The sequence below is a fragment of the Protomyctophum bolini genome, assembly GCF_963924005.1.
Source record: "Protomyctophum bolini genome assembly, chromosome: 21".
NCBI classification, from domain to species: Eukaryota; Metazoa; Chordata; class Actinopteri; order Myctophiformes; family Myctophidae; genus Protomyctophum; species Protomyctophum bolini.
This window is the reverse complement of record NC_137882.1, coordinates 15,421,644-15,447,406: the sequence shown is the minus strand read 5'-3', so window position 1 is coordinate 15,447,406 and position 25,763 is coordinate 15,421,644. Positions and strand designations below refer to the sequence as shown.

General features: G+C 44.7%; 1 protein-coding gene across 1 annotated transcript in view; it reads right to left on the bottom strand.

The window, feature by feature from the left end:
• pou6f2 (POU class 6 homeobox 2) overlaps positions 1-25,763 on the bottom strand; it is a 103,425-nt gene that overhangs the window by 15,651 nt on the left and 62,011 nt on the right. The window contains exons 6-8 of the mRNA XM_080793356.1: positions 11,976-12,116; positions 3,976-4,188; positions 118-271 (exon numbers count right to left, since the gene is read on the bottom strand). Coding sequence (XP_080649482.1) covers positions 118-271; positions 3,976-4,188; positions 11,976-12,116 — 508 coding nt within the window. The remainder of the gene's footprint in view (positions 1-117; positions 272-3,975; positions 4,189-11,975; positions 12,117-25,763) is intronic.

Sequence of the window (25,763 nt, the reverse complement as noted above, 5' to 3'; positions counted from 1 at the left end):
GTGTGTGTGTGTGTGTGTGTGTGTGTGTGTGTGTGTGTGTGTGTGTGTGTGTGTGTGTGTGTGTGTCCGTGCGTGCGTTTGTGCCTGGCTGTGTGTGTTGCGTTGGACACTACTTACTGCTGACTAACTGTCCCACACTGAGGGCAGAGGAAGAGGAGGAGGTGGACGATGAGGAAGAGGCCTGGTGGAGAGGGCTCTGTCTGTGGGCTATGTGGAGGCTGGGCTGCTGCGACGGAGACAGACCGCTCTGACCCTGCAGAGCCTTGGGCAGCTGGATGGACACACACACACACACACACACACACACACACACACACACACACACACACACACACACACACACACACACACACACACACACACACACACACACACACACACACACCTTTATTTGCCATTCACATTTTTTTATAAGACATTCTTGAACACAAACAGTGGTAGATTAGATTAGGAAACTCAACAATAATATGTCAGCATACAGATCAAGGATAGAATCTGAATCTGTTTTATTGTCCCATCACAGTTTTACAGGGAAGAAGAGAGGGGGGAGATCAAGGCAGGAAAAGAAAGAAAGTTTGAGCGCTTTTGCCACAAAAAGTACAAGGGTTTTAATTATTCGGTGTGTCTTAGATATATACAAGCTTTTGCTGCAAACGGTACAACCAAAGGGTCAGAGACGAAAAGCATTCCCACTATATCGCCAGCACAATATCATGTCAACAGCCATCTCAGATAGATAGACCTTGATTGATCCTGCAAAGGGAAACAAATGTGCAATTACACATTAATCATTTCATTATCGCAAGCTGGGGACGCAGCAATAAGTCAATACTGCCCATTACTGAATTAGCCACTTCCAACTGCACATACACATCAAATGACCAGGCATGATGATGACGACTATAATGATGGCAGCCACACTATTTAGAGTGACAGTGTGTGGAGGACAGTGTCAATACTACAAAAGACGACCCACCAGACCCAGGTCCCACTGGTTCCCAAACCATGGGAACAAACGGGCTCAAACGACCCATTTGTGCATCGTGGACATTTATTTTGCCAACCCCAGCCAGAGCATGGGCACTGATGATGCGGAGGAGAGAACACGCCCCCCAGCACCCCCAGCGGGGGTCAAACCCAGGAGCTTCTATCTGTGAGGCGACAGCGCTACCGACTGTGCCACCATGCCCCCAAATTATATGTATTTGTCTGGTCTCACCCCCTCCCATGTTGTGACCCCCCCACCCCCCTACCAGATTTGTGTTGCTAAATGTTCCAAAACAATATTCAAGATACTTTTTCCAAGATCAATAGAGAAATAGCCAATGCAACTAGCTTGTAAAGTGCTTATGTGAGCCTATAATTATATAGTCGCTTCTCTTCTGCTCGCTTTCATATAGGCTGCTTATTTGCCTTGCAGAATGAATCTGGCAACGCTGTCTGGAAGGAGCTGGCATAGGTGCTGGCTCAGCCACAGTGCTTGTATATTCGGCTGCCACCACCCCCTACACACACACACACACACACACACACACACACACACACACACACACACACACACACACAGCGTGAGAGAGCGGCTCATGACAATTAAGGTGCGTTTCCTCCCGTCATCAGACGTGCGGTTTGGAAGCTAATAGCAGCCCGTTGGCAGAAACATGTGGAGACTGTGGACACAGCAGGTCCTCCCTCCTCCGTATCAAACATAATTCATGATCTACCGCGCGATGCGACTACAGACGGCGGCGGGGGAAAAAACTATGTATTTTCATGTTTAATGCACATTGGAATTGCTCTTACAACATCAAGACGGGGGTGTGTGTAACCGCATACACGCGTCTCTCTTCTGCTCCGCTGAAAGTGAAGGTCGTCGTCTCTGCCACACTAAAAGCTATAGAGGCTGGCTCCGTTTTCCACTATCCCTCTTTTGCTATTAATTATTTTCTCTCGCGGCGGCATGTGTTTGTTTGGATGGTTTTGGGGGTGGGGTGGGGGGGTGGCGTGGGGACTGTCAACAGCGATGCACACACTGTCAGTGGCTGTTGACAGGCCCGGGTAAGAATTATCTAGCTTCACTGGGAATATTTCTAGACTGCAAGCTTCCTTCTGACAACCGTAAATTATGCCCTCCCGTTGGAACAATGTGTACACGAGCGACGGCTTTGAGGTGGCGACAAAAGCATAAACATTATTACATATGCATTAATTCATTCAGGAGTGTGATTGAGTGTGCCGTGTGGCCATGGTGACAATTAGGCGTCCGCGGCGGGTTCATCCATCCATCCTAGCAAACTGTAGAACGAGGAGGCCCTTCGCCATAAACCGCTATACCCTGTAATTCAGCACTGACGTTGTCATTACCATGAAGGCAATAGCATTTTGAACGGGGTGTGTCCCTGTGTGTGTGTGTGTGTGTGTGTGTGTGTGTGTGTGTGTGTGTTTCCCTTCCTGCACGCTTACAGTAGCACAGTATAGATACTAGGAAAATGAGGAAGGGTGTGTACAGCTTCATTAAATAGATATTCCACTGTTACTTTCTTAGCTTACGCATGTTTCTTGATAAATGTTTTTATGTGATGTATTCCCATGCTTTTTTGTTCTTGCTTAATGTAAGTCGCTCTGCGTCTGCTAAATGCCTAAATTGTCTAAATTGTGTGTCGTCTTTCTGTGCAAAGAAAGACGACACGAAACAAAACAAAACAGATGTGTATTTTTTATTTATTTTTTATGCTGGACACAGATCTGGTTCTCTCTCCCTTTAAACATCTGATCAAAGAGAAACTCAAACGGCTGCAGTCAGAGAGGACCAATCAGAGGGTTTGAGAGAGATTGAGAGAGGGAGGGGAGGCAGGGCCAGAGGAAGGAGTGTGTGTGCGTGCATGCGTGCGTGCGTGACTGACTGTGTGTGTGTGTGTGTGTGTGTGTGTGTGTTGCCACACCAGGTGGCAATGCAGGAGTGGACTGGGAAATTGTTTCCTCTGGTGGTCCAGCCTGGGACATACCCGCTGACTGGTTGTTGGAGGGGGTTTCGTACTTAGGATGCAGGTTACACTACTCCTGGGTGCCATGACATGCTTGCTGTATCGTGACTGAGGACATATGCCTTGATTTTGTTGATGTAACTTTGCTGCACCTGAAGTATTTATGTCCTTGTATGCAATTTCCTCTGTGTGGACATAAATAAATCGTTAAAACGTGTGACTGTGTGTGACTGTGTGTGTGTGTGCGTGTGTGTGTGTGATAGTTTTATAAATGGGGTGATGAAAAGTGATGGGTTTTTTGTTCAGCTCTGCAGGGGTCCGCAAGAGTGAAAGGTTTCCTGACAAGCGCTCACATTATTACGTGCGCCCACAGAGAAGCATACACTTACAGACACGTGTGCAATCACATGTGCAAAAAAAGAAAAGAGAGGAAAAAATAATAATAATCTGTTACATTGAGGAAAGGAACAAACAAAAGGAAAACATGAAACGTTCGACAGACTTTGATGTGTGACCGCAGAAGTCACCACCGTATCAGTAATCTGAACTGTGCCGAGACACTAAATTTGAGCGATTTTCACTGAAGATAATGGCTGCCAAACAGTGAGATGATGCAACTGAGAGTTATATGACTGTTGATGAAAGAGCTGTCACACTCTCAAGGCGTCAGTTAAAGTTTTCGTCAAAATAAGAAGCCACAACGCAAGACTCACAGCGACAAAACTAGCCAGGCTATAGTTCTGTTTGATTGTTTGCATTGGGTCATGCATATAGACTCTATAGAGCATAGTAGTAGTAGTAGTAGTGTAAGTGTTCTAGTCCAGAACCACTAGGTTTTAACAGAGATTAATGATAACTGATACAGTGGGAAGTGGGAGACTGACGTTCGTGCATCCTTAAATAAAACACAGTGCATAAGATCTGTGTTTTCTCTCTCTCTCTGTATGTGCGTGTGTACGTGCGAGTGCGTACGTGCGTTTATTCGTTACAGTACCTGCTGTCCAGGCTTGATTGGTGACAGCGTGATCCCCTGGGTGTTGATGACAGGCAGGATCTGGTTCCCGATCACCGTGGCGATGATCTGGCCTTGAGCATTGGTCAGCAGCTGCGGTGTAATTGGCTGCACCTGCATCGCCGGGTTGCAGCCGGCCCCTGATTGGCTGGAGGGCCCTGCAGAGTTGGGCATCAGTGGGATTGTTCCAATTATCTACAAAGGGAGAGAGAAGAGTTACAATCAGCTGGGTTGCTTTCATAACAGTGGTTTTCAACCCTATTCATATCAAGGCCCATCATTTATTCTGCATTTGAGCCACGGTTTCATTTCACACTCTCAAGAGTTAAAGATCTAAGGGTCCATTTGGTTACCAACTATCTATCATTTAGCTGGGGACCACCTGGGACCCCCTCAAGGACCACTGGTTGAGAACCACTGTTTTATATGATGCTAACTACATCCCCCTCTGTGGGTGGTGTGTTTTACTATTGTTACATTGTTACTAGATCAGTTGTAACAATGACCTGTTACTATATCTGGTTGCTGTTACAACCAGGCTTCCTGAGAGCCTGGTTGTATATCAACGAAAATAGAGAGAGAGAGAGAGAGAGAGAGAGAGAGAGAGAGAGACGTATGTAGACGTATCAGTGTCCACTGATCATCAGTCACTAGGGTGGTTTTACAGCCTGCTGGGAGCACACGGCAAAGGTTAATGCTGAATACCTGTGTGTGTGTGTGTGTGTGTGTGTGTGTGTGTGTGTGTGTGTGTGTGTGTGTGTGTGTGTGTGTGTGTGTGCGTGCGTGCGTGCAACAGATATAGATCATACATAGAGGGTCTGAGAGAGAGACAAACATATAGAAACATAGTCAGCAGGGAGTCACATAGAGAACTATAGACAAGAGTCCTGGGTCCATGCTTACCCCCGTGTTCCCATGCACCCCCTCATACCTCAACACCTCCCTCTCCTCTCCTCTCCTCTCCTCTCCTCCTCTCCTCTCCTCTCCTCTCCTCTCCTCTCCTCTCCTCTCCTCTCCTTCTCAATCCTCCCTCCCCTCCTCTCCTCTCCCCTCCTCTCCTCTCCTCTCCTCTCCTCTCCTCTCCTCTCCTCTCCTCTCCTCTCCTCTCCTCTCCTCTCCTCTCCTCTCCTCTCCTCTCCTCTCCTCTCCCCTCCCCTCCCCTCCCCTCCCCTCCCCTCCCCTCCCCTCCCCTCCTCCCCTCTCCTCTCCTCTCCTCTCCTCTCCTCTCCTCTCCTCTCCTCTCCTCTCCTCTCCTCTCCTCTCCTCTCCCCTCCCCTCCTTCTCAATCCTCCCTCCTCTCCTCTCCTCCTGTCTCCTCTCCTCCTCTGCTCTCCTCTCCTCTGTTGCTGTACTCAGGAAGGGCCAGATCAAAGGGAATGGCAGAGTGTGTCACTGCAGTGTTTTAAGCTCTCAGCGACTGACAGAATGTGACTGTCAAGAGAGAGTGCTGCTGCTTTGGGTTCTTAGCACCTCTTCATCATGATGAAGGTTAATGTTATCTGTAGGGGTCATGGGTGCTTCCCATAGGCAGGCCAACCACCACCACCACCACCACACAGCTCTGTTCTCCACCCCAGCCTCATTATGGCGCTGGGTGGATGAGAAGCCCATCGTCGTTCTCTAAAGCTGTGTGTCATTTGGTCTGGGTCAAGGCATCTGGTTAAAAAGGGGGGCCTTACTTGACTTAAAATCAAGTCACTCTGTGCTTTTGAACATGACTCTGTCCTCTTTGATAAAAAGGGGGTCCATTTACAATTGTGTTTCTGTGTTGTTGTTGTTGTTTTACACTACTAAGATTAGCTATGAACAAACATACAAAGTATATTGTTGCTGTCGGGCAGAAACCTCTTATACACTTACGTATCATCTACAAGCTATAAACACAGTGTGAAGCAACGTGTTTTTAGCTTGTGGATCTGCTACTTTGTGATACCTTTTCATTTGAAGCCTGAAAAGTAACAGTTTTGTAAATATGAGGTTTCCACTGGATAGCGACCCTATATATTTTTTACCGTGCATGCAGGCGTGCACATACACCAGCTGGGTCTTTTATCTCTCCCCCTGGCCTTATAGCTGCTCCACCGCCACGGCTATAGCTAATCTGATTCCCCCTGCCACCCCTCCCTCCTCTGTCTCATGTCTCCACCCCCCTGCTCCTCTCTTTGACATAATGGGGAAGGATCAGCCGGAGAAAGGTGGGCCGGCGATCTGTAATTCATCCCCGCCACGGCTCATTTGCTTACGTTGCTTCGCATTAGAAGGGAGATAATTTATCTCTCTCTCTGCGCGCCCGCGTCGCCTCTACAAATTCCCCCTGTAATGTAGTCTCCTGCCACTTAGCATATTTTATTGCCACCGCCTGACGCTTGTGTAGCCCTCGTCCCTCCCCTGCCTCGTGCTGTGCAGCGCGGGGACACTTGTTCCACTCAATTATTCATCGTCATTGGACTAAGTGGTTGTTCTATAAGCATAATAAAAGAGCGATGTACTGACAGCTCGGCTCTCATCTCAGCCGTTGCCACCGTGCGTTGCTACTCGCCCCCTTTACAAACTTGGCGTACAGCCGGTGGAACTTCCTAAAGTAACCTAAGTAAATTATGCCTAAAACTATATGCCTAAACCTGACCCTATACCTAAACTTAACCCCAGTAAAACTATTTCTTTGTAAAAAAAAATAAAGAATATATACCACAACCGCGGCACCGAGCGGTCGGCGTGAGGTCGGCGGAAAGAAATCAAGGGGCGAGATGGTTTAGGGGCGACCGTACCTGATATCTATCTTTTAGGCAACATGCAGGACCACACCTTGTGCCAAGTCTGGTGGGTAACTTAATGGGATTGGAGCATTCAAAAACATCCTCTCATGCAACAGGATTCCTATGTCTGTGACAGTGACAGTCATTCTATCTCTCTCTCTCTCTCTCTCTCTCTCTCTCTTAAGCAGATTTAAGCAGATGGAGACCCCCAGAAATAATTTGGGGACCCCCCCTGGGGCCGTGTCCTGCCCTTCTGGCCCAGTAGAACTCATTAAGATGATGCTGGCGCTTGTTTCCACAGAGATGTCATCTCGTCTCACCGGCCAGGGCAATCTTTGACTTTAAGCCATCATGGTCGCTAGGCAATAATATGTCCATTCTTTTTTCCTCCGTGCTGTGAATTGAGAACCCATGTGTGGGGAAATGTTTGAAGAAGTTTTGGACTTCCATAACTTGCCATTGTGTACAACATATGGGTTCACAATGATCTAATGCACATTCCCATACAGTGGATAGTCTCTCTGTATGGACATTTCTCCCTCTATTGAACTATTGTCTTTAAACTAGTTGGACACTTTGGGGGGCCAGTATCAGGTTATACAATAGTGTATTTATTATTTCTCTGAGGGTTCATTGACCTATAGGGAATTAATTGTCTCTGTACATACGGTAGACATGTATCTCTAGTCTATATAGTCATGTGATCAAGATGGATGTGTCCGGTATTTCATAATCCATCCGAATTGGCTAACATTGGCTTCCAACGTTTGCAGCATTGGCCCGTTTGGAACAAAATGCCTCAAATCATGAATGCAGAGGGAAATCTTCCACGCACATGACATTCCTACTAGGCCGAGGAAATAATCACCACCACCTCTGCACTTATTGGTTAGCACTCCTATGCCACTTTTCCTGAGGTGTTAGCCCAGGCTTTTTTGTTGTTGTCAGAAGCGAGCCCAAATAATTATACTCTTTAAAAACAAGCCCCCCAAAAAATGCAACCTGGCCGCAACTACCAATATTTCAAGCCAAAAGTCACTTATAATAAGCAGGCATGGCAACCCTGGCCCTGGGGGCCCTACATGCCTTTTCCACACAGTGAAGGGAAGTGCAGCCATTGAGGGAGGTTGGATTAACACACCAAACACAACCACAAGGCACCGGGGTTAACAGAAGTGGGACTTCCCCACACACAGAGTAGACCACCGTTCAAGGCATGAAGGCGTCTACCCTTTTCAGGTCATCCTTGAAAAAGATCTTCCTATTTTCTCCAGAATAGAAGCCGAAGGTGAAGTAAATAATTCACAGGGAACAGATTTGTTTTATAAATATATATATATATATATAAGAGTGCCAGGTATTAAAACTGTAGGCTACAATGAGAAACTTATTTTTTACATATTTTTGTGGGTGTTTTTTACCATTATTTGGATATTATATAGTGGAGAAGGACAGCGACAATGAGAGAGAGAGAGAGACAGGGAGTGACACGCATCAAAGGTTGACAGGCTCAGAAATGGAACCAGCGACTTGCTGTCAGGCTAGGCCTTCAGTGATCTTCAATGAGAAATTACTGAGGAGGAGGATATTCTTAAAACTGACAGAAAATATGTAACCATATTAACAGTATTTTCTTTGCTTAATTAACATTTTAGTTACCAAGAAAATAAAAGAAGCTTATCGATTTTCTCTCTTCAGAGGCTAAAAAAGCCTGGGGACTAATGTACTGTAGTTACATTAAAAATAATATATAATAAACAAGATCAAAGCGAACACATTTCCAAGGTCTTCCAGACACATTCATGAACGCATCTCTTTTATAAGACGTTGAGAACAAAATAGGTAAAAAAGGACACACTGTCCATGAATTCCGCCCAAAAAATGATTAGTTTTTAAAATTCCTGGCATTCAAATTGATCGATTGAACAGGAATTAGACAGGAATGCAAAGTACAGTCAAACACTTTGTCTAAAAGGATAGCACTAAAAAAGTACTTGCGGTTTTGTTTCCATTCACGACCCATATCTGAAAATATTTTGTGCTAGGGACCGGCCCTTGCAATCTGTGCAGTTAAAATGTTTAAAACAATATTAAAAATGTGCAAATTCTTTCAAGATATGTTTTGAAAATAGACCATTTTCAAATATCCAATGCATATCGGATTAAAGAATTCATGTGCCCAATAGCCGCTTCATTTGGGCTTGTTTTCATCATAGACTGGGTTGCTTGTTTCTCTCGTACAAAAATATCAAAATCTCGCAAAACACTGGCAAACATTAGCCCCAAATATATGGGGGTGGAAGGAAGCTTACAGGGGGAACAGGGGGGGACCGACCCTCTGATATAGGGGTGGTGGTACAAGTCACAGCCAGCCCCCGCCCTCCCTCCCCCCTCTTTGAATAATGCCAGGGAATAATAATGAGGAGGGGCAGCAAAGGCTATAGCTCAGGGCTTTGACCGTCTTAGTGACCTGATTATGTCAGGGAGTGTCAGCCGCCAAGATACTACAAAAGCACAGAGCGTCCCATCAAATCCATATCCATGGCGATCTGTCCCCCAGTAGCTCCGGGCTGCCTCGGAGCCACTGAGGCTCCATACTGTATCATTACCAGCGTTTAACATCAAGGGCTTTAACCCGTTAAAGCAGCACCATGTACAGTAACTCTCCTCTTCTACCCCGGATTTGAACCGAGGTTTATTCTACTTACATTACATTTTCTTTCCAGTGAGCTAATGCCTACTTGTTCTGAGGATAAATTGAATCTTGACCACCAGGTCAAACTTCGTGTCAGATCCTGTGTCTAGTTGAGACACTCAACCTTTGACACAATCTAAATGTCTCAATAGAAGAGTAGGCAGACAACAAACAACCACACCAATTGTATAAGTTATATTATTATTAACATACTCTACCATACAGATTGTATGAGTTATATTGTATTTATTAACATACTCTACTTCTACTACCATCATTAAAGAAAGGTTACATAGTGATGTTTTAAGACCTGGGGTCGATTCTACAAAGGCCTTCTTCTAAATCAGTAGTTCTCAAATGTTTCCAGCTACCCTCGATCAGTCCCACCAGGGAAAAACCATAGGGCCACACAATCCGTTCCTCCGGAACTACTCTGCCGGGACTGGGTATGCGGGAGGATTGCATAATAAATGTGGTGCGTTGAAGGACTAAGCTCTGTGGGTTGACTCCTGCCCGGGCCCCTCCTACAGTACGTCTCACTATAGGTCCACTCCTGCTCTCACTATAGGTCCAGCACCTGTGCGTTGCACCAGACTCCCAGCACCAGGCACTTCATTCAGGAGTGGTCGGCGCGGACCCCAAAATAATATGTATGTTCCGGGGGGTCCCCGGAACATCCAGACCCTCAGGAACGCGCCAAGGGGGGCGGGCCGATTCCGGCGAGCCGCCCCACGTCCGAAACGGTTCAGAAATGACAGTTACCGTGTGGGGGTCCCTCTACTGTACCCTCTGCTGTACTGTACTGTACTGGCACACCCGAAATCATCATATATACAGTTAATATGTGTGTGTGTGTGTTTGTGTGTGTGTTAGGTTGCACACAGGTGGTGAAAAACAACCATGCAATTTTCGTGCTCAGACCCAGGCACCCACCCAGCCAGCCAGCCACACACATAGCTCCGTAAGGGAGTGGTTGCACAAAATAACAGATGTACAAGCTCGCTGCGAGCTTTGCATATCAGCTATTTTTCATTAGTCCTTGGGGGACCCCTGGGGTGTGCGGCACACTAGTGGACTGCGCAACTATGTATTAAAAAATCACCCTTTTGGCACACATTGGCGCTGCACTTGACAGCAGGCTGTATGCGTGGCGTGCACACCTCCCAAAATGAGGTGTTGGTAAGCACCACGTTAACATGATCAGTAAAAGTGTTGTTTAAAGGCTTGAACGACGGCCAGGCTTTGCTATGGTAAACAACATGGTCTGGCGTGAAAGGGCACGGCGCCCATACCATTTTCCTTTATAATATGCCGCGTGCACCTGGCGATAAGATGATTCATTAGATAGGGTCCCGCCGTGACAAGCATCATCGTTCAAGCCTCTAGGCTACTGATGGAACAATTCTGCAGCCACCCTGTAAATATGACAAGGTCAGCGTTTTACTGCGACAGCACAGCCAGGCGAATGTGTGGATAAGAGAGAGAAGGGCTTTGTTTATTTCACCCAAAAAAGACTTAACAATACGACATGCTGTTGACAAACTACTGCGAACTGAATGGCATGCCATGGCACCCTAGCCTGGTTAGCCCTATAGATTGCCTTGATGCAAGTCCAAGGGTGCCGCAGAATACTTTGGTATAATATTTAGAATTCACCAATATCACTTCAGTTTGACTTCAGTTGTTGTACTTGGAGAGCTCTTTTTCCATCTTCACCAAATCTCCTTGCCAAAAATAGCAGATCAACAAGCTCTCTGTAGATCGGCTATTTTTGGTGAATGTTCCCTCTCAGAATAGGGATGCTAGGCTAATATGACCTATTATCAATCAAAGGGGGGTTGCAACTGACTGGCTGAAAATGGAAATTTAGAGTTTACATAGTACATGCGTAAACTTTCCTTAATGATTATATATGGTTTCAGTATTTATTTATTTATGATGTATTTTCTCTATTATTAAGGTTATTGTAGCGGTCAATGTGTATTGGTGGTGGGGAGGGGGGCGGGTGGGGGTCGCGAGACATGACCAAAGCATTTTCGGAAGTCCCCAGCCAAAAACATTGAGAACATAGAATACCAGACAAAGAATATACCAGAGGGCCACGGCCGGCAGGCTGAGAACCACTGGCCTAGACGATGTACATTATTGCTTGACTGGGCGTTCATCGAGTCCCTTTGGGTGTGTGTGTGTGTGTGTGTGTGTGTGCACGTTTAGGTCCAATGCATTGCAACATCTTTGGCCAGCTAGCAATGTTATTTAACGTCTTGTGGTTTTTAACCACTTAAATAAAATAGCCAATCCACACTTCCGTTTCAGTTTTATTGCACTGGCCAGGTACATACACGGGAGATCTTAAAATTGGGAAGTTCAGCTACAATGTGCCCTAAAAAACCTCTTGTAGATCTATCAAGCTATTTTATCAAGCTGTTTTCCCCCCTGAATAGGGTGAGGCTACTGCAGGGTTCGGTTAGACATGTGTGCGTGCCCATGAGGCATTAGTGTGTCATCCTGGCACGACGTTGGTCACTCACCTGTCCTTGTGCATTGGTGACCAGCTGTCCCGTGGCTCCTTGCAGATTGGACAGGGCGTTGCCGAACACCTGTGAACCGGCCATGGAGCCCAACGCCGCCGCTGCTGCTGCCACTGCTGCCTGGCTGGCCAGAGGATTCAGCTGGTGAGGAAGAAAGAAACAATCAGCACCACAACTATTATAGCCCCAAATGCTCTCCTCGTGGACCCATGACACTCATTCTTGTTGTTATAGATAACATTTTTTCCTTCCCGATACCGATTGTAATTCCCAGAGTTTTCGATACTGGTATCGGTATCGGAACAACTGTAAAGTTCCTGTGCTGCATTCTGTGGAAGAGGACAACACAGTGATGAAGGCTTCATAAAGCAGCAGCTCCGGTGCTTTGTTAGCGGGGCCACAATAGGCCAAACTGCACTGGAGGTCTATGGAGTCCAGTAGTATAGCGAAGGACTGTGCAGTCCATCATACATGCTCCCAGAGGTCTGTGCTCCTACAGCCATCCAACCCAGCAGGAGGCTCCCGTTGGAGGGAGGAGCAGTGAAAAAAAGAGGGGGAGGGAGATTGTGAATAAGTGGCCATTTTACCACTTTAAGTGTTTCCCCCGGCCCCCCCGGGGCTCCCCATAGGCCGAGCACATGCTTCTCCACTAGGATAAGCCACGGCCCGACAACCATCTACTTCTCACAATGGAGCCAGGCGATGAGGCCATGCATCAACATATATGCCAGCCCGGTCAAGCCGCCTCGATATATACGGTATACGCTTCGACTGCAAAATTACTCTGCCCGTCATAACGCACTGCTTCCGTTACTTTTGAAGGAGAGAATGGTTTTAAAATGATCACCCTCCTCACTCCCATGTTGTAAATGGACCCATCTGCTGTGGCGTAGCCCTGTGGTCGTGAAAAGAGGCTCCCAGTGATGGTTATAGAGGCTGTAGCGCGTCCCGGCCACATCGTTGAGATTACCCATATAAATCAAGGCGATAACCACTTATTAGGGACTGAAAATGCACTGCTGATTTGGTTGCAGCACAGCAGAGCAAAGTCTTATTAGGTTGAGTAAGTAGATCAAAGAGCAGGCGGGCAGAGGAGACCACCCAATTACTCAACAGAATAGAGAAATGATAGAAACACTAGTGCACTGCTTACTCCTGGCTGGTCATATTAGTGTTCTGATGATGCACACTCAACCAGGGCAAGTGGTTTGTAAATGATAAATAAGCTAAATACTTTGTGCCTCAACAAAAGAGGAGAGAAAAAGAACAATAACTTTAAATGATTTTAACTTCATGTTTTTTAATGTATTATTATTTAAATTGTATTATTATCATCATCATTATACAAAATATTACTATTATTATTATTATTAATAATAATAATAATGTTATTAGTATTATGATTATTAAACATATTATTATTAATAATAATATTATACGTATTATTGTAGTATTATTTTTATAAACATTATATATTACAGTGTGGTGTGACAGTCAAGATATCCTAAATCTAAAGGGCATAAACTTCTCTCGTTTCTCTGTCCACACTTTCCCAGGTCTTCGGGGGAATTAGGCTCTGTTCAGTCGGGATCATTGAGTTGCCATTCATCTATTTTCTTACTCCCACCACCATATATTATTACACTTTCTGAAATCAAATGATGAAAAAATGCCACGGCGCGATCGATACTTTTTCATTGACAGTAAAGGTTAAGCACATTAAGAATGACACCGCATTTGTCTTATGAAATCATATTTCATGTTGGTGGCCTCAAATTGGCCGTGATTGATATTGCGTCCCCTCCGTCTGAAAGTCATCCAGTTCTTTCTCGATAATCGCAAGATTGTTCTTTTTATATGCTCCGGTGTTTGTCCTTCCTGCGTCTCAAATGTTAAGGGAGTATAAAGGTGCCTTTTGACTTGACATTTTTCTTTCCTCAAAGGGCACGGGGGTTGAGGAATCACAATAAATCTCTAATTCACAGTCTGACATTGGTCACGGTTTGTCAAAAAGTTAACCGATGAACACTTTGAAAGATTCAATACAGGAAGGTTACATTTTACAATAAACTAGTGATAGCATAAAAGCTGGGCTCCGACAAATAGTTCAACAACAGTGACATACCGTAAGCATATATATTTACCACATTTTGTACAGTAATCATTGTGGAAACATGTCACTCCACTGTGTGATATATGTGCCCCGAAGTAATCTTGTCATTTTGGACATCCATCGTCGGTAATATCCACTGACTCTTAACCTTAAAACACATTTTATTCATTTAAGATTACATTTGAGACAACGTTGACAGAGATAACAAAATAGTTCGTCTGCACACCAAATTGCCCTTTTCCAGAATATCTTAAAATACATCTTTATTTATGTTCGTTCATAATCTGATTGCATGACTGAAATGTCCATCACATAATACTACGTAGTACAAAACGACACTGCTGAGGTTTTTCATTTTGTTATTTTAAAGCAGTATTATCATAATAGCCACTTTAACCGCTTTAATATATTTCTTGAACAAAAATAAATAAATGAGCTCAGTAAAGCAATGTACTTTGTCTGCTTCTTCTTTTTTTGTGGGGACTGCAGATGTAAATTTACATCTTTGCTAAATCCGGTGGATTTACATTACATGGTTACATCGATGTATTCATTACTATATTAATATGTTCTTCATTAACCCATTTTAGGCGGGAACCCCTTTTGGTGTTTTAAACATTATGTTATAATTTAGCTATTGAAAAATAGCAGATCTACAAGCTCATAGCGCGCCGAGTGGCGCGCTACGAGCTTGTAGGTCTGCTATTTTAGAAAAATCGTGAAAATGTGGCAAAAATCTTTGAATATATATTTCAGAGCGAACACTTTTAACAAAAATATTGGCTTCTGGGGGGTGCCTGGAACTACATATTTTGAGATGGGGGTCCGTGGCCCAATAGAGATAATTCTGGGGGTCCTTGACATGAAAAAGGTTGAGCCCCACTGACATAGAAACATGGGTTTTTCAGAAAAATGTTAGGACATTTTTTTTATCGACTTCAGTCCAAAATGGGTTAATATGCGGTGTCCCGTCGAAAGGAAAATATTAGAAAGATACATCACTGGCTGCAACCATATAAAGAGACAGAGTATGCTTTGTCACTGCAATAAAGGGGGAAGATTGAAGGGTAAGGAAAGCTTATCTGGGCTAAAATCTTCAAGTAAATACATGTATCAGTGAGAGGGCACCTGGGGCCGGATGGTGGACGGTGATATCAGTCAGGGGATTGCATTAGCAGATAATCTGAACGACGGATCCCCTTCCGTCACCGCTGAGAAGAAGTAAATCAAACACGTTAGGGACACATACTAATAAAGGTCCAGTTTTGGAGAGGAAAGGAGCGATAGGAACTGGCTATGATTTTAGCTGAGATGACCTGTATACAGCATTGTATGTATGTATGACTGTATGTATGTATGTAGGCCTATGTGTAAATATGTTGATTTTTTAAATGTTTTGGAAAAAGCTAAGATACCCTTTGGCTGCACAGTTTCCGTTTGTAGCAAAAGCTTATACGCTAAGAGAGTTTTCGGTTCTACCGTTTGTAGCAAAAGCTTGTTGACCCACACGGAAGAAAACCCTTTACCTGTAGCTTTTTGCGGTAAAAGCGCTCAAATCTTCCTGCCTTGACCTCCTTATTGTGTGTGTGTATATACACACACAATATAAATATATATATACGCATATATACACACCCACACACACATGCCCAGACATGCTACTCATAAGCATGAGAGTTCAGATGGGTAGGGATGCTGCAGGTGTTATAGTTCAGTGTCACTGGGGAGGGGCAGAGTTAAGCATGGTGATAGCAACAGGAAGGATCTGTTCCTGAGCCTGCTGGTGCAGGAGCCACAGGTCCTATAGCGCCTCCCGGAGGGGAGAAGGGAAAGGAGTCTATAGTTTGGGTGAGAGGGGTCATGCCTCTCGCCCTCTGGCCCTACATCGACATCGCTAGCACTGTAGGTCCTCAATGGAGGGGAGTTGTGTGCCGGTGATGTATACTGGGCAGTCTTTACCACCCGTTGCAGGGCCTTCCGGTCAGACACTGTGCAGCTGTTATACCACACTGAGATACAGTTAGTTAAGATGCTCTCAATGGTGCAGTGGTAAAAGTTCACCAGAATCTGAGGAGACAGGTGAGCCTTCCTCAGGCTCCTCAGGAAGTAGAGGCGCTGCTGCGCCTTCTTAATCAGGATGGAAGAGTTGAAGGCCCAAGAGAAGTTCTCAGAGAGGTGGACAGGACACCCAGGAACTTCAAACCGGACACACGCTCCACCACAGTCCCGTTGATATAGATCGGGGTGTGGTCACAGCGATTGGCTCTACTGTAGTCCACAATGAGCTCCATGGTCAGTGTGGTGTTGAGAGCCAGATTGTTGCTGGCGTACCACGCCACCAGGTACATCAATTTCTTCGTAGCAGTGTTTCCAATTAGAGAATATCTCAAGCAAAACCCATTTAGCTGTGCTTATTCATCTGCATTCCAGATATTTCATTAAGACATAGTTTTCTCAATCTGTATTTACATCAAGTTTAATTAAATATAAATACAAATTTAATTCAGCAAATTCGCCTAAATTGCAAAGTTGAGTAAACACAATAAAGTAGCCTACACCTACAGTTATTGCAATAGTTGCTATGGCAGCATAATGTATGTGCTCTCGTGGTGAACAGAAACATAGAAAAAGGAATAAAACAAGGCCACATGCAGAGCTGAACGATGGTCATGTGGAGCTTGGAGAAGGTCTACTCTGCACTTCAGTGTTACTGGAACACATAGCGAGACGCTTTCACTTACTATTGGAAATGTAGAAGAATGTATCTTTGATATCATCATTATGTTTTATTCAATGACAGCCTTTTGGGATCATGCTATGTTATTCTAGTAAATCTAAGGTGAAAAGAAAGCAGGGACTTATAACGGCCGGGATTTCTTTATTTTTCTCTGGCGGTGCTGGGTGATGATATGGATAGGTTGGGAGAAAGAGAGCCAGGATTTAAGGAGAGGGGGGAGGGAGGGTGTGTTCAACACCTAAACAGGTGATTTTCCACAGCGGTGGCTCCTCTCAACAGCTCGGCAGGAGGCAGAAAATGAGAGACCGGGCCCTAGCATCTGTTCTGATTGCATGTGTTGGAGGAGATAAACAGTTCCAGTTTGCAGAGGGCTGCATTGTGTGCGTCGTTGTTTTATGTCCCATATGACTCGTGAGGTCTATATTGTGCGTCATTATTTTATGTCCCCTATGACTCCCGGGCATTGACAAGGTTCCAGTTTTTAATGTAGTTAACAGTTAATTTAGTATTTCCCTCGCTCTCTGAAATCTGAAATGATCTTGTATACAGATTAATTTGATCGTATAGTAGTCGATCTCTATACGAGATGCTTAATTAAGTTAATTTAGGACCTTCTATCAGTTAATTTCGTTTTATTAATCACATTTCTTCCATGTAGCCCATGTTTTGTAATGGCATCATCATGCTATTATGCCTGTGGATATACAGAGTGAACTTAACAATGATAAATTAATATGATAATACATTTTAAATAATCACAAACATGAATTATGTTTGTTATTTGCAGGTAGAGTAGTGGGAGATGGAAAAGGGGCGAGCGTACCTGTTACCCTACAGAGCCAGTATATATATATATATATATATATATATATATATATACACTGACATATACACTGACTTGCATGCTTCTCATGTTTGCCAAATTATACACTGTGCCACATAAGAGGGTCAAAGAATAAAAAATAAATGTAAAAAAGTGCCTGGCAAATTGTTAAAAATGCATCCTTTGCAGTCTGTATGGGCTAAGTGGGCAGGGGTATAACTCTGGCAAGGCTCTCCGCTCAGTCCGCTGGCCGTTTGACCATGAGGGTCAGGTGTGCAGCAACCCGTGTAATCTCAGGGATAGAAGGAAAAAATGCTTTGCCGAAAAGCTATTTGAAAACCGTGGAGAGACAACTGTATGGAAGCTCAAATTGTCTGACACGCAAACTATAGTGGCGTTGATTCCTGGTTTACTCTTTTCATGTAGCCACTTGAAACGTAGTCTACTACTCTACTTGCTTTATTGGCGTATACGTAAAACAAAGCAATGAAGATACATCATGGATGAACTGTTGCAGACACCATAGCCACATACTGTAGGTACATACTGTACTGTAGTCCTCTGTGCTCTATGTGCAGTGGTTCTCAAACTTTTCAGGCTGTGTGACCCCCCAAAATAATAATTATGTGAGCTGACAAGCTCACCTTGACAAGCGCTTGGAATCGATGGAGTTGAGGCAGTACATTTAGTTTGACTCAGATCCATAGATAAATACTGTGACAATAGCATGTCTAGAGCAGGGGTTCCCAACCACTGGTACTAGTACCCTTCTGCTGGTACTCAAAAATCTATTCAATCAATTCAAATCAAGAATCAAGACTTTACTTTGATCTCTACATCAAACATAGTGACTTGACTTCCACCTGCTGTGTTTAATGACATTATAACGGACGCCGGTGGATCATAGATGGTGGACATCACAAACGTGCGTGCACACAGGAATGCTACTGTATACGCACATACGCAACTATAGTGACAGCCTACGGCAGAAGGCCGTAATGATATGTCTTCAAGAGACAATAAGGTGGCTGCACACACTGGTAGCCAAAGTGCCAATATTTTATTCTGGATGCAGAGTAGGGGAAAAAAAAGTTGTAGCAAAGGCTTGTCAGTATCTGATGTGAGAAAGCACATGAGGACCCATACAAGGAAAAAAACCTTTACTTGTACTTGAAAAATCTAAGAGAACTTTGCTAGCAAAAGCTTGTAAATATCTAAGAAAGAAAACCCTTTACCTGTACTTTTTGTGGTAAAAGCTCTCAAACAAATGACCACAGGACTTATACAGATCAGATCTTTGCAAAAATGAAAATAAAAGTATGAAAAATCCGCCAGAGGTTTGGGAGTTGATGTTGGGAGTCATCCACCAAAGTGCTCCATCTAATCTATCTCTGGCCTTTTTCGGGCCTATACAGTCACTTGTCGTCGCTCAAGCAAAAATGTTGCAAAGTGGGGGAGGGGTTTGGACAATCAATAGCACTATCGCTTCTGGAAGAGAAGGAGAAGTCCCTGTATCTCGGAGGGGAAACATGGACTTTATTTTTCATTGTACTCTGAACCCCACATCTCGGTCTCCGCCCTGCTCTTTTCCCACCCCAGAGTGAATGTAATCAGCTGTGACATGAGAAAACACGTTCTCCGTCTGTCAGGACTCGGCCCGGTCCTCTGCTGACAGTCCTCTGTCGTTCCTTCCTTTCCTCCCACTCCCCTCCCCACCCACCCAATATCCACTGTGCTTATGAACATCAAAATGCCATTAGGAGCCTCAAAAACACCTCTGGTCCCAGGGTCTCCAGTCCAGGCCTCACACCGTATGGCCCTGCCCCTCTGAGGCCATCTCTGAGTGCTGGCTGTAGCTCCACCACTGGGCCTCTGCTTCGGCCATTGTGGAACAAAAACAACAACAACTGAAGACCCTTAAGAGGCACAATCGTGAGGCAAAAAACCAAAGAAACAACACAAATCGACACGGCAGAAAGTGACAGACAGAACAGATCAACTGGGTTGAAGATGGCATCTGACGAATATAATAGTGCCGTGTTGGGTGAAGGTTGGACGTTATAATTGGCCGAGGGGATCAAGGAGGGACGGCGGTGACGAGCGGCGCTAATGGAGTGATGTCATAAGGAGCGGGAGCAAAACGACGAGCTAGTTAAAACACGGGAGGTTCGGGCCGATCAAATAAGAGACACTAAACTTCAGGAAATGGACATCCCGGGCGGTGTCAGAAATGGCCCGGGCCTAATGAGGCAAAATGCAAATGGCGGCGGGAGAGAGTCGTGAAAACGTTCAGACTCACTATAAAGGAATGACGGAGTGCCAGACAGTGGTCGTCAATCTTCCCTCTCATTACCCTCATGTGAAATTAACAGCGGCTTTAATCATTACATAAAATCTTCTCCGGACCATTTGTTGGAAATTGTGAAGCACAGAGGTGCAGAGTGGATTCTCTGTCATCCATCACCGCAGCAGTATATTTCCACTGGTCGAGGGGGGGGGGGGGAGAAGGGGGGGATGGACGACACACACTCCATGAGTAGAAAAAAACCAAAACAAGTTATACTACATTCCTTTTACACTATTCCTCTTCGTGAGGAATGATCTATAATATTTAGCTTTTCTCCGGTATGTATTAAACGCATAAGACTACACTGTGATTAAGTATCCGCGGGAAAGTGCTGACCATTTCAGCCCCATGATGTGACATATTTGGTGCAGTTATTTCTGTACGGCACGCTGGTGTAGTGTTGGGTTGAGAATCATGGCACCTTTAAGCCAAGGAGATGGACTATACTGCTCCGCCTGTGATTTCAAAGTAGATTCCTATACAGCTTTTTTTAGTCATTGCCGTAAAAAAGAAAACAAACACAATCCATGAAGCACAGACAGATATTATATTATATGGGTATAGTATCAGAGGTATTTACCCATTAATCTTGCTTAACCCATCACAATTACCTAGCAAACAAATGTACACCGTAATTGATTTGGGGAATACTACGTCAACCACATGGAACCCACTCCATTCGTTTTCATTCAGAGGGAGAGGAATGAATGCCATGTCTTTTCACTTTGCTGTGTTGTCTGACATATAAATATAGCATTTGAATGACTTTAATATCATCCTAATCAATGTCCAGTGATCTTTTGATGTCCACAATTCAATATAGAAAAGGGTCATCCTTTGCGCGCAGCTTTATAAACACAATAAAGGTAAATGATTACTCGCCACTGCGGTGTCCAAAAATACGGGCCAGTAATGAAGAGAAATGGAGGACTTTGAAGGGGGGAGGGCCTGTCAAGTGTCATTGGCCAACTCTGAGCCCCAAGATTAATCACGAGAGAGGGGCTCTGTGGCTAAGATGTGGTGGTCACCCTTGATCGATAAATACGCCTCTCTGCCTCTCCCCCTCCCTCTCTCCCTCCCTGTTCCCTATGCTCCCCCTCTTTCTCTCTCATCTCTCCCTCTCTCTCTCTCTCTCTCTCTCTCTCTCTCTCCCTCTCCCTCCCTGTTCCCTATGCTCCCCCTCTTTCTCTCTCATCTCTCGCTCTCTCTCTCTCTCTCTCCCTCTCCCTCCCTGTTCCCTATGCTCCCCCTCTTTCTTTCTTTCTTTCTCTCTCTCTCATCTCCCCCCCCTCTCTCTCTCTCTCATCTCTCCCCCCCCCTCTCTCTCTCTCTCTCTCAAACATGCACACTCTCATAGGCACGAGCTAAATCAGCATTAAATAAGTGGAGAGATGAATTGATGACAACTACAGACTTCTGTGTATTGATTGGACTTTTGTTCTGCCTCTTATTTTGAGGAGTTAAGTTGAGAAAATGCACCGCTTGTGCTTGTTCTCATCCAGTTCATTTACAAAACGCATCAATTTTGCATCTGCCCATAAAATCAAATAATAAGCCATAAAATCATCAACCTGGGAGAAAAGCAACAGAAAGCTCAAGGCCCGTCACTCACAGTTAATACATAATCGCCTAATCGCAATTATTTGAGATAATCGCAATAATTATTTTGCATAATCTTCATATTTCCATATATTTTTATAGTATTAAAACAAAGTATAAAGTCTGCCCTGTGCAACTAAGCCTGACTAATTTCTATTTATAATGTTCAAATGATAGAAACCCATAAAATCGTTAACCACAACTATTTGAGCGAATTTCTTTTGTCAAAAAAATGTTCATAATCGTGACAACTCTACTCCTTAGGCCAAGGTCCATTATTTATTCCGATATTTAGCCGCCTCAGACCCAAACATTTTAACATTTTGTTGTCATTGGATAAGATTTTGTCCACAACTCCATGCTGTATTGATGGATATCCCCTCAAGGACCGCTGGTGGTCTCCGGACCACTGGTTGAGGACCAGTGCCTTAGGGTGCTTGCCTTGAACTTGTTTGTTAACATTTCCAAAGTGGAGTTCACCTCAGAGGAGACTAATGTGTATCCAAAAATAAGCCTTAGCCATCGCAAAATAAGCCTCCATCCGGGGGATGGAAAGAATTCTCTGCTAATATTCCTGCAGGGACCGTAAATAGGACTTTTGACTTGAGTCTACAAGGGGGTCATAATACAATAATGTTGCATTAAAAGGTTTTTTTTTTTTTTACAAACAGTGCTGCGCTGGCTGTATTCCCTGTGTATGTGTGTGTGTGTGTGTGTGTGTGTGTGTGTGTGTGTGTGTGTGCGTGTGTGTGCGCCTGGTGCTCTGTTTGCGGTCACTAATGGGCATCAGAAATTACAGGCAGTAGGAATCGCGCCCCGCGGGGGTACTGGCCTCCTCAGTGGAGCGGAGCACTTAGACAGCGTCTGGGAGGAGGAGGGCTGGTGGGAGAGGAGAGGAGAGCAGGAGTGGAGGAGCAGAGGAAGGGGAGGAGGAGGTAGAGGAGGACGAGGAGGAGGTGGGGGCTCAGAACTCAATGTCACAGGCCTGCCTCATAATTAAAGAAACCCTATTCTTTATCCAGTGTTAGGTGAGCCTTAGCCCGGCCGCTCTGTCTGAGGGCTCCCCTGTGGGCGTCTAATGTGCTGGTGATGCCCCCTGATGCAAGTGCAAGGGCTGATGGGAGAGATCAGCCCATACCTCTCTCTCTCTCTCTCTCTCTCACTGTGGGCTGGAAACACTCTGCCCACCCAGGGAGGTTTTTCTTTTCACGGCAGGTAATAGAAGAAGGTGGGGGGATAACATTATAAAACAGCAGAGAGAATGTTATAGCTCAGCGCTCGGTGAGTTCTGGAGAACCCAGTGCTTCCGGAACACAACAAGCACTGCAGAATGTGCTGGGTGCATTTTTAATTTAAAAAAAAGTGCACATCGACAATAGAAATAATACGCCTGCACACTGCCTAATTGCATGGTATACAGAAGCAACGATTTATTCAAAGAGTCACTGATGACCAGTAGTGAAAAAAGTACAAAAATGTTTTACGTATAAGTAAAAGTATCAATACTGCAATGTAGAAATGCAATTAAAATGCACTTGAGTAAAGGTACTGTACAAAAGTATTGGCATCACAATGTACTCAATGTAAAAGTACTCATGCAGAATGTCCCATTTAAAGTTTTCAAATAATTTGAAAATAGCAGATCTACAAGCTCAAAATGCGTCGCATCGCAACGCATTGAGAGCTTTTAGATTGGCTATTTCCAAATGGCCAAATGTATAGGGCTGAAGTGATTAATGTATATATTTTGTCATAATAATCTAAATCTAACTAAGGTTTTCAAATAATAGTAGTGGAGTAAAAGTACAATATTGCAATCTGAGATATAGTGGAGTAGAAGTAAGTAAGTAAGTAATGTACTTGTTACTTTCCTTTCCATCACCACTGATGACCGAAAAGTGACAGCATGAAATGTAGCATGGAAAAGACAAACAAACAAACAAAACAAACAATAGCAGCCATTCCATTCCAGAATATGGCTATAAGTTCATTTATTTCCTTGGTATTGGGGAGATGGAGAGGCAGCACCTTGCCTGGCTCTTAAGTCTGTAGATTCCCTCAGCGGCTAATCCCTCATTTGAAGTAAATAAAAGTAGTAGAGCTTGTCATGGTCAGGCTGTTTCCTCTCATCTTACCCCCCTCCCTTGTGCTTCATAATTATTCATATGAAATGCGGCGCTGTTGATGGGCAACAGTCTTATTTTCTGCTTCAGTCAACAGTGCACATTTGTATTTCTAAATTGTGGCGCGCGCATGTTATGTAAGCTGCCTTCTTAAGAGCTGGATTTCCTGTGCATTAATAAGCAGCTAAGCCGAGCTGCTTTGCGTTTTCTAAAGCATGTGACCGGAGGAAAGCACACAGCCAATGTGTCCATTATAGTAAGATATTTAGAATTGCTGCATTTCATTATGAAATTGTAATTACAAAACGAGCAATGTCCTAAATCTAAAATACAAGAACATTCTCATCCACATTTTTGTCAAAGTTTTCTTTTACAAAAAGCGATACTGTGAGTGTGCTGTGTGTAATACATATATTATACGCACGCACGCACACTGAACTGTTGTTAAAGCAACTATATCCACAATTGATTTAGAACTATAACGAATGATGCTGGAAAAGTTTAAATTAGATTGGCATATCTTGTGTCCAATGTATCTACTGGCATGAGATGTCAGAGATAAATAATTTCACTTTCAGCAGTAGGACACAGTATGAGCCATTGCAATTGCATTCATAAGCATGCAAAGACCATATCATTTCGAATTTTGATATAATTAATGATTGAGACCATTTTCTTATTTTTTGAGAAATTAAATATGACGTCTGATGTGGAAAACCAACCGATCCATCACGATGCGCAGGCGGCTATTTAATACTCATGTTAACCCATTAAGATCCGAGGCCTGTATTTTCCCCCGATATCCGACCCACATCTCAGAATATGACCCCCAGAAACCAAAAAATCGCAGATCTGAAAGCTCATAAAATATAGCGTGTCACCACACTATGATCTTGTAGATCTTGTAGTATAAAATATGGCTAAAGTGTTTTAAATCTAATATGACACGGATGCTTTCCCGGTTTTAATGGGTTCACACAGTCACATGTGTTAATATATAGTGAGAAACACCTGGAAAAAGTGTGTGCGTGGGGTGGGGAAACTTACAGTAACAACAAAATCTGAGCAAATTGGACAGTGGTGATTTTAACAGTGGCTGACATGAGTAAAAAAGTGCACCGCAGCAGAAAGACAGTGACATGCAGCATGGACGTCTGAGGGAGGGAGGGAGAGAGAGAGAGACCTCAGCGGGGAGACAAAAGCAATTGAGATGGGGCTACAGAGAGACTGAAGAGGATGATGAAGAGGGGGGGAGTGAAGGGTGGTTCTTGGGGAAGAAGAAGAGGAGGAGAAAGGAGAAATGGAGGAGAGAATGAGACGGAGGGATAGAGAGAGCGGAGATAGCAGACAGCCAGAGAGAGCCCCTGAAAGGCTGTTGTGGTTGGCAGCTGGCTGACCTTGGTGACGATGGGTTTTTCACTAGAGGCCTCTAATGAAGGCTGATTGCCAGGGAATAGTATGAGTGGAGCCAAGGGGAGAGTGAGGTTGAGAGGAATGGGGTTGGGGTTGGAGGGGGGGGGGCAGAGGAGTTGAAGAAGAAGGAGAAGGAGAAAGAGAGCTCAGGTAATTGCAGCACTTGTATGGGTCTGAGGCCCCGCGGTCCTCCTGTGATGTCGGGGGTGCAGACTAGAGGCAGCGGTGGAGAGAGAGAAAGTAAGGAGAGAGATGTCTGCGCACGTATTTTCGGTGGTAAATTGTGGAGTGCGGCGACGGCCAGGGCAGGGCCCCCTAGGCTGTAATTACTCTCTGTGTGTGTGTGAGTGTGTGTGTGTGTGTGTGTGTGTGTGTGTGTGTGTGTGTGTGTGTGTGTGTGTGACGTGTGTGTGTGTGTGTGTGTGTGTGTGTGTGTGTGTGTGTGTGTGTGTGTGTGTGTGTGTGTGTGTGGACGGGGAAAGAGTGGACAGGCCCAGCGTGGGGTTCTGACAGAGCGACCAAGGAGGAGACAAGGGCTTGCGAGGGACGGGAGGGAGGGAGGGAGGAGGACGGGGGGTAGACTGACAGACGACGGAGGAGGAGAAGGCCGAGGACAGAGGTGCGCCTCCCTCC